The following is a 9287-nucleotide window of genomic DNA, read 5'->3' as shown; positions in this document are numbered from 1 at the left end:
ATTCACACCAAACCAGGAAAGTCAAAGAAGAATTAGGAAGGAAAAGGTGACATGTATTGCCTAAAATTAGGTTTTTGGTTGATTAATGAGCAGCGTCCACGGAGGAAATAAATTAATATATCTCAGTGTTGGTGATATTATTCAGCGTCAGTGGGAATTAGCATCTTTGCATCACTATTATATATATATATAATGTTATATAAAAGATTAAAATCATAATGATGTGACATTTGTTGGAGTCTGTACCAAACAAACAAACATACTTTCTTACATCTGAACATTTTATAAGACATAGCATCTCATTATAATGCTGTTCTGTCACATATTTGACCTTTTATCAAAGAAAAATTGCGATTTAAATATTTAAATAAAGTGTACAGCCCTAATCTTTTAATTAAACTTAATCTTAATCCCCACACATCATCTGGAATACATCAATCCCCCCAATTCACACATCCACAATACATAAATGTTTAGCTCCTTTCTGTCCCAATCTCTCTTATTTTTTGCTGTTGGACAACATAAACATAAGCTTATCTTAAAAATAGGACAGCCTATTTAACAAACAACATGTATTTGTCTCACCTTCTCTTGATACCAGGCTATTCTGGCCATTGTCCTCAGATGCTGGAACCAGTGAAGTCAGGTCATTTCACAAAGAGCTCAGGAAACAGAGAGGACTGGGCAGAAATCCAGATTTGTTCACTAAAATAAACATGAAGAGACACCGAACCGGGTATAAAAACCAACACAGCGGCGAACAAAGTATTAACGTTAACAAAAAAAAAAAAAACTAAATGTAAAGTTAGCGTTTTAACTTTAATACACACTGTTAAAAGACGGATGTTATCGTTATGAAGCAACCGTCCGTTAACGGTTAAACGGCTCAACGGTTAAACGTTGGCTATCAACGGCTGGCAGTTGGCGAGAAAAGCCAAAGGTAACTCACCTGAGATTAAACAGCGCAGGTTGCTTTGGCACGAACTGGAAAATACCTTTAGTAATCATCACAAACTGCTTATTAAAATACTTTGTCATCAGTTTCAGGGGCGTTGCAGCATCTTGATGTCAACACTGAGCTGTTAACACGTTAGCTAACTCGTCAACGGCCACTTTTTCGACGCGAATAAAGACTTGTAAAAGGTTTATGTTTATAAACTAATCCCCGCATACCTGTATGTCTGCACACACAGGTTTATTTCAGGTGTTGTGTACTTTGCTAACTTCACTCTTGTTCATTATTTGGCTCAGTCTTCCGCTTCCCTTTTCCGGGATTTGTTGTGCTAAATGTGGGATTTTTCTTCCCTAAACGCAGTCTGTCAGGCGGAGTTTGCGCCGCCACAGGCAAAGTCCAGACTCCTGTTCCGTCAGTAAGATTGACAGATAATTAACAGCTACAATCGCTTTGATTCTTAAATCAACAATTTGCGCTCTACATTGTAACATAAACATGTTACCGATTAAGCTTTCCGCACTAGTAGAGGTACAGTGATGCCTGAGAGGCAAATGTACGGACAAAAAAATTCCCATAGACTTTTTCCTGAAGTTATTCCTAACACTTCAGCCAATCAGAGCTCAGCAAGAGAGAGCGAAGTAGATTAGTGATGATGTAAGGCTAATTAATAAGGATGCAAATAATTATTTTCATTATTGATTATTGTGACTGATTACTCAATAAATTGTTAATTTAAAGCCCAATATGACATCTTCGAATTCAGGACTATAGCCAAGATTTTAGAAATACTACAACCCCCAAAATCTATGATTAGCCACCACAAATGAATACTTTCCCCACGGTTTCAATATTAATGAAACATTTTTTAAACATATATATCTGGTTAGCTCCCCACATAATTGCTTGAATACTGTTTAAAAGCCTTTCCCACAATGCCAGGAATATAATTCTGGTGGATAAATTCCAAATCTCATTATTTCAATGTATATTTCTGACCTCTAACACCCCAATTCATGGTTTTTGACACACGCAAAAAAACTAGATTTAAATAACTTTAAATAAATAAATAACTCCTCAGTAAAATAAAACCTCCAAAGTCCCTGAAAAAATATTGAAGACATGACCTTGGTGTCCTTTGTGGTGGCTATAGTTGTATTGAAATGTCTTTTGTAAGACCAACAGTCCAAAAAAAGAAAGATAATTTATTTTATTTTTATTTATTTATTAATTTAAGTTTATGACCACAAAATACCAAGAAAATCAGCAAAAACAAAATTAGGAATCTGAAAAGAGGCTCTCTCAAAATGAATGCAGATTAATTTACTGATTGACAAATTGTTTCAATCATTAATGCAGATTATGTGTTTCATTTCCTGGCATACATAATGACCACAAGCTAAATGGCAGGTACAGGTATTCATTTATGATTTTGATGGAAATATACATGAAAGAGGAAACCCTAGAACACTATAGTAAGACTCTACTGACTAGAACTACTTTCTAGAAGGTCCATTGTTTAGCTAAATGACAGTTATCTGTGCACCATTGTTCAAAATGATAAGGTCTGAGAGTACAACTCCTGCTGTCTTGCAGGATAGTCGACAGCCTGTCAAGATAGAGACGGAGTCATTTGTCACTCGACTCCTGATTGTCTGCTGGCGGTTGGTCTTGCTCAGCTGCACACACGATCTTCGCCTTGACCTTCTTGTTGGAGGAAATGATAAAGTAGGGGCTGAGCGAGGCGTAGCAGGAGGAGAAGAACACCCTCATATCAGCCACCACTGGCGACACCTTCGCAACCGTCAGCATGTAGATCCAGATCACGTTATCAATCCCGAAGAAGACCACGTACAGAACCACCAATGTGACAACTGTTTTGGCGGCCCTGGTTTCTGCCCCGCCACCCTGAGAGCGACGGATCCCCCTCACCTGGCGACTGTGGCGGTGGAGGAGCAGCAGAATGTAACCGCTCGAGCCCAACATCAGAGCGACGAAGGCAAAATCCCTCCCAGAGACAGCCACCCCATTGATCACGTAGGACAGGTTGTCTCTGAAGTCCACATGACAGAAGCCCAGATTGAGTGTAAAGGCAGGGGTGGTGCCATTTCGTGGAGCCATGGAGAAGAAAGGGGCTGCGATGCATATGGCCATATTGAGAAGCCACAGTCCTGCAAAGGTGGGGAGGACCAGGGAGGGAAGTGCAGGCTTCAACCTGGACAAACGGGGGCCCGCGGGGGCGATGGTCACTGCCTGAAACACACTGAGCATGCAGGTTATGCAGACTGATAAAGCCCGGCCGATCCGGTAGGCGTAGATCACCACCTTACACCCGGGATCATTCAGCAGGTCCCTCAGCCCAAACACAGTCATAGTCTGGGGGACGCAGCGGGTCAGCAGGAGCATCAGGTTGGCAAAGGCCAGATGACACAGGATCATGTCTACAGGAAGCAGCTTGGGTTCGGTGAAAATCATGTGGGCGTACGCCAGCAGCACCACGGTGTTCCCCAAGATGCCCATACCTGTTTGCAAGAGGAAGGAGACCCCTTTGATGGTCACACACAGATCCATGACACCAAGGCCTGCACCCGGCATGATTTGAAAAGCAGACAGAGAATCAAATCTGTTATGAATACACTGCATACAAGAAACACCCTCATCAAGCATGATAGAAACATAATACAGCCTGAATATAATTGTGTCATCTGTTTCTTTCAGTGAAAATAATGCTCACCTGAAGTTGCAGATTAAAAGTAGTAAAGCTTAATAGCCTGTGTAATTACAATTTATAGCCTTCGATGCCCCTTGAGATCATTTGCCAACATTGTGTTCAACCCACAGTTTGGCAAATTAAAACCACAAACTAAATCTGACTCAGATGGTCTCGGAGGGCAAACACTGCAAAGGGAATATAGTACCACTGAAAGATACACACAATGCTTCAAGTACGTCTTAAAACAATAGTCAGGTGCCCATTTGAACACTTTTTGCCTGCTGTAATCATTCATCCTGATCATACTGGCTGTGAGATCCCTTCCTGCCATTCTTATAATGGAAGTGATGGAGGACAAGCTCTCGTTCACGTGAAGTTAAATGAGGCTCAGTCTTTTTTAACCTCTTTGTGTTTCCTTGCTGTGCTGCAGCCGAGAGATAGTAACACAAAGAGGGAATTTAGTACTAAAAGTCTAGAAGATAGCCTCATTTGTCTAACTCAGACTGCGGAAGCGTCACATTCATTTCAGATAAACTTTGGAAATTATAATTTTCCACAGAACAGAGACTGTGGATTATGTCCTTCCTCTCGTCTACTGGAAACATGTTAACCAGTACTACTGCTAGTGGCGAGTATGAACAGGAGGGATGATTACAGCAAGCAAAACCGGTTTCAGCGTTTATATGAGAGTGTGAGTGTCGCTTTAATTTGGACTTGTTTTTCTTGTGAATCTATCCTATAACTTTTAATGTGACATCCTAAAAATTGTGTTATTTATTTTGAATTCCAGTGCTGCTGGAGAACATTTTCAGGTTTTGGAGACAGTTACAGAACCACAAGCACGATATCAAACTTTAAAGAAATGTGGCATGAGTCTGTAAATCACCCTCCTTTTTTAATATGAATGAAAGTGCTCCAGGCTGAACATCAACATGGTATTCCAGATTAGTTTTAGGTTTTAATGTTGGGGAATTGTTCATCATCATAAAAAGTAATTGAACTGCCTGAGGTTATTTGAATAACATATGTGAAATCTTATGTGAACTCTAAACTTGAGTCACATTCTCCTGTACTTAAATCCCACAGTTGTCAATTTCTATAGACAGAAAGACTGCATGTCAGTCTTCTGAAATAATGTAATGCTATTTCCCTGTGGAGTTAAAAAAAACAGAGTCAAACAATCCCTGCAGAGACAACAGTGTGCATTTATTGTTGATGCATAAGCAGCCTGATGATGCTTTGAATGAGCCATCAAGAGGCTTTTACATGCACAGCTGGTGCTTCACCTCGCGTTCTTTTCCTCCTTCATGTCCTGGGAGCATGTTAAAAAACACAGAGGAGCGAGACAATTAGCCGTATAACAATGCGTATTTGTACTAATTGGGGGCATGGGGACAATCAGCCATTATTCATTTATGTTCTTAACTCTCTGCACTGACATGCTACAACAGAAGTTGTTTATTCACTTTACCGCAGTATCCACATAAGCTTTGAATGGCAAATGCGTCTTACATTAAAAACGCTCCATTCTATGTGACTGTTTTCTCAGTTGCAAAATTCAGACTGGATCTGTGAGCTGAAACTGTTTGAGAAGCGTGTTTTCTCCCGGGAGTGGCCTTTAGAATAAAGCACCATCAGATGTGTTATTTCCCTGTGTGTTTTTTCACACGTTTACATGTTCAGAGAGCTAATTAAAATGGCAAGTTCAAGCATGTCCTTCTCAGGGGGACTGCATCATGTACAGTACGCTGCATTACAAGTTTAAAAATCCAGGCTTGTTTCCCCCCTGACAATGGATGTGATTTCTTTTTGTTTATGGATGATGTAAATAGTTTTCCCCATTACACTAATTCAGTCTAATTTTTACATCAACTAATTGCTTTACAATAATATCCATAGAGAGGAAGCTTTCATATATATATGTACATATTGCCCAGTGTTTTAAATCCAAATGTTTTTTTCTGTACATGCAATAATATACTGTATGTGACACATCATATTGTTTTCTTATTAAGGAATTGCTTTATGGATAAAACAGTATCAGTTGATGGTTTTGCATGTATATTAAAAGACATACTGTAGATATAATTGTTTAAAATACATTGCTGTTTAATACAACATGGTTTATGTTTAGCATCTATTAAGCATCATTATGTGATTAAATCAGGTCACCTCTCAAGTGTTTGAGTTCTTTGTTTTTATACAACTGAGGTTAGTTTCAGAGATATGTAACTTTTTTTGAACCTTTTACACCTTTAAGCATGCTGGTGAGGGCAACAGCTTTGGTTGGTGAAGAGGGAATATTCAGCGCACCCCACACTGTTCAAGATAATCTGTCCCACAGCAAAAATGTGGTTTAAGAGGCTTTTGGCTTAGCATTCTCCTGACTGATATTGATGGGCCTTAGACTCTATTTGCATTTAAGGGGAGGGGAGCAATATTGACCTCCTGTGACCTTATATTTTATTTGACTCTATATCTACAGTATACACACGTTCTGTCCTTTCTAATATCTTTCTAACATACAAGTAAAATAACTCAATCATGCATAATGCTCAGTCGAAAACACAAATTGAGCTTTAATGTAATTTCATTCCACAGTCAGAGTGCCTTTGCCTATCACATTAAATCCACAGAGATTATTCATCAGTTCAGGTCTGTCTGCAGTTTTCTCTCTGTTTTCTAATTTTTTGTTCATATCATATGTTTTCTTGTGTTACATGTACCTTAGAGTCTGTGTGTGATCTATGTTTCACCTGACTAGGACAAATTTCACTTTGAGGACAATAAAGTTAAATGTGAAGTACAGTGGTGGAGAAAGAAGTTGGACCCTTAAGTCTAAGTAGCAATATCACACTGTTAAATTACTCCACTACATGCAAGTCCTGCATTAAAAATGTTATTTAAGTGAAAGTATGTAAGTAATATTAGCAAAATGAACGCAAAAGTACTCAGTGGAGAAAAATGGCTCCTGTGAGTGTTACACTATTACTGTATATATCATATAATTAGATTATTGTTCCTAATGTCTTAGTATCCTTTCATTGTTGCAGTTAGTTAAGGTGAAGCTAATTCTAAATGCTTTGTATAATATTTGGTATAAACTATCTTATAGAATGATTATGTTTTATATGTAAAATCCTCATTTGTAAAGTAACTAGTAATTACAATGATTTGACTAGCCCCTTAATGAAAGTCCCTTAAAACACCAACTCAGCACTATCAATACCTGAAAACCTCTAAAATAATGTTCACAATAATAATGCAATGAGGTTATTTTACACGTAACTCATCTCATTTATGGTCATAGTGTAGTATTTTCTCTTTCAGGGGAGGACATGTTTCATCGTGTACTTGGGTTTAATATTCATTATCTAGTCCCTGCTGTGGGACATGTTGCAGTTAAATCATGCAGCCCACCCGCACTGATTTGCCCTTACAAGATCCTCGCAGTTTAGGTTTAATTCAATTTTTAGAACTTTTATTGCTTCGGATGAATTATACAATCATAAATTGGATGCTATGTCACGAATGAAACTGTGGGTAATCTATCATGAGTGGAACGTCCTCTGGCTTTTACTTTGTTTCAACTTTCTCCACTGGAGGACACTGTGGTGTTTGTATTTGACTAACCAACACAAGAAAGGCCTCTTTAATAGGTAGCAGCTTTTAAAATTGATTGCACAGATTAAAAATACAAAAAGTAAAGTGAAGGGTCTTAAAAGGAAATCTAAATATAGGATCAGTAATTAGAAAAAGTATTCAGTAGTCTCCACTCAGTAAAACAGTGACACTGAGAAATCGTTTTAATCTTTTTTGAGTATAAACATGACGCTAATAGATATTATCTCTTCATTAACACCATTTTCTCTGTCCACTGGTTGTCCCCTTTGCACCCTGCAAATGAATCCAAACACAGTGCACAGTGTTATCCTGTCAGTCTGAAATCCAGTGAGGGGACAGAAGCAGTCATCTGAATTGATCTCAAGTAATTGGAGGCTGAGGGAAGAGAAGTCAATCGACCATGAAAAACAGATCCAACCACCGCTACCTGTTTGCAAGTATAAGAACACAAACAACCTGACTACTTTAGGAGAGAGGGATCAGGGACAAGGTCCACTTAAGACCTCCTTAGCTTCGAGTTATTCTCAGGTAGAGGTTTACGCTTCACTTTGAAGGCTACGTATTAATCAACATTCAGAAAGACGTTACAAACAATGGCTGTTATTTTTTTAATTGGTAAGGTTGCTTTGTACTCTATCCCCGCAGGAATGCCGTCAGTGGAGTTTGTCCGTGGGATGCTCTACGTGTCCCTCACTGTTGTGGGAGTCCCGGGTAATGCTGCTGTCATCCTGGCCTTCCTCCTCTTGCTGTACCAGGAGAACCGGCTCCTGCCAGCTGATGCCATTGTCTTGCACCTGGCCTGCGCCAACCTGATGGTGGTGGGTGTTCGCTGTCTGCTGGAGACCCTAGCCTCCTTCCGCCTCGCCAGCATCTTTGGAGACGTAGGCTGTAAGGCTGTGATCTTTATCTACAGAACATCCCGTTCCCTCTCAATCTGGCTCACCTTCGTCCTGAGTGCCTACCAGTGCCTGAGCATTGCCCCTCCCGGATCACGCTGGGCCTCTGCACGCACCTTGGTAGCCCAGTATTTGGGCTTTGTGTTCCTCTTCCTCTGGCTCCTCAACACCTGCATGAGCTCATCAGCCATACTCTTCTCCTTTGGCACCCAGAATGACTCCAGCCTAATAAACCATGGCATCAATGTACAATTCTGCTATGTTAACTTTCCTTCAAAGTTGTCCAAAGAAGCAAACGGGGCAGCTCAGGTGGGGAGAGACGTGGTGCCCATGGCCCTCATGACTCTAGCCAGCCTGATCATCTTGGTCTTCCTTTACAAGCACAGCCAGCATGTGAAGGGGCTCCGCAGCAGTAGTGGCGGCGGTGGGGGGAGTAGTGGGGCCGAGCAACGAGCTGCCAAAGCTGTGGTAGCACTTGTGACCTTATATGTGGTCCTCTATGGGGTAGATAATGGGCTTTGGGTGTACACTCTCACTGTGAAGAAGACTATGAGCTCCTCGCTGATCTCTGACCTGCGTATATTCTTCTCCTCACTCTATGCAGCGCTAAGCCCAGTGGTCATCATTGCATCTAACAGGAAGGTGAAAGAAAGGCTGAGGTGTGCAGTGCAGGAGAAGCCTATTCAGGAGAAAGCAACAAGTCTTTCTACAATGTGAGGCCTGCTGCGGGGGAATTATACTGATACTCACAGAGCAGCACAGGAAGCCAAGATGATGTGGACTGAAAAGTCTGGGTCATGTGTGGTCAGTCCATATTTTCATAGATGTGGTAAATTGTGTTGTGCAATGGGAACTGAAGGAGAGACTCGTCTTTCTTCTGTAGTGGTTTGAGTGGTTGTGAATTCATAATAATTATGTTTTTTCTAATGTTTATTGAAATATTTTTTGGGGACTTTTCAGATATAAGTCATGAGGGTTTTATCACCTGTAGCTCAGGATGAGATGCTGTACATGAGGGTAAGGGGACCCTATAGACTCTCTGGCTATAATTAAGGAAGAAAACTGTCATAATGACCTTGTTACTCGGTACAGTTCTCTACGA

General features: G+C 40.3%; 3 protein-coding genes across 3 annotated transcripts in view; 1 reads left to right on the top strand and 2 right to left on the bottom strand.

The window, feature by feature from the left end:
* Window positions 1–1265, bottom strand: part of phtf1 (putative homeodomain transcription factor 1) — a 10311-nt gene extending 9046 nt beyond the window's left edge. The window contains exons 1-2 of the mRNA XM_035661697.1: window positions 950–1265; window positions 586–705 (exon numbers count right to left, since the gene is read on the bottom strand). Coding sequence (XP_035517590.1) covers window positions 586–615 — 30 coding nt within the window. The 5' untranslated portion in view covers window positions 616–705; window positions 950–1265. The remainder of the gene's footprint in view (window positions 1–585; window positions 706–949) is intronic.
* A 1316-nt stretch (window positions 1266–2581) lies between these two features.
* Window positions 2582–3547, bottom strand: LOC118328646 (olfactory receptor class A-like protein 1). Its single transcript, XM_035662490.1, has one exon. It carries the CDS (start codon window positions 3545–3547, stop codon window positions 2582–2584), a length of 966 nt encoding a protein of 321 aa, XP_035518383.1.
* A 4389-nt stretch (window positions 3548–7936) lies between these two features.
* LOC118328532 (olfactory receptor class A-like protein 1) lies at window positions 7937–8902 on the top strand. The gene has a single exon (XM_035662295.1). It carries the CDS (start codon window positions 7937–7939, stop codon window positions 8900–8902), a length of 966 nt encoding a protein of 321 aa, XP_035518188.1.
* Window positions 8903–9287: the final 385 nt, after the last annotated feature.

This window comes from Morone saxatilis, unplaced genomic scaffold, assembly GCF_004916995.1.
Source record: "Morone saxatilis isolate NCDOM2014 unplaced genomic scaffold, NCSU_SB_2.0 Contig18, whole genome shotgun sequence".
NCBI classification, from domain to species: Eukaryota; Metazoa; Chordata; class Actinopteri; family Moronidae; genus Morone; species Morone saxatilis.
Note: the sequence above shows the minus strand (reverse complement) of the source record. Positions and strands in the feature narration are given on the sequence as shown.

What these genes read in the sequence shown, in the direction of transcription:
- LOC118328646 (XM_035662490.1), bottom strand. Translation starts at nt 3,547, where the DNA reads ATGCCGGGTGCAGGCCTTGGTGTCATGGATCTGTGTGTGACCATCAAA.
- LOC118328532 (XM_035662295.1), top strand. Translation starts at nt 7,937, where the DNA reads ATGCCGTCAGTGGAGTTTGTCCGTGGGATGCTCTACGTGTCCCTCACT.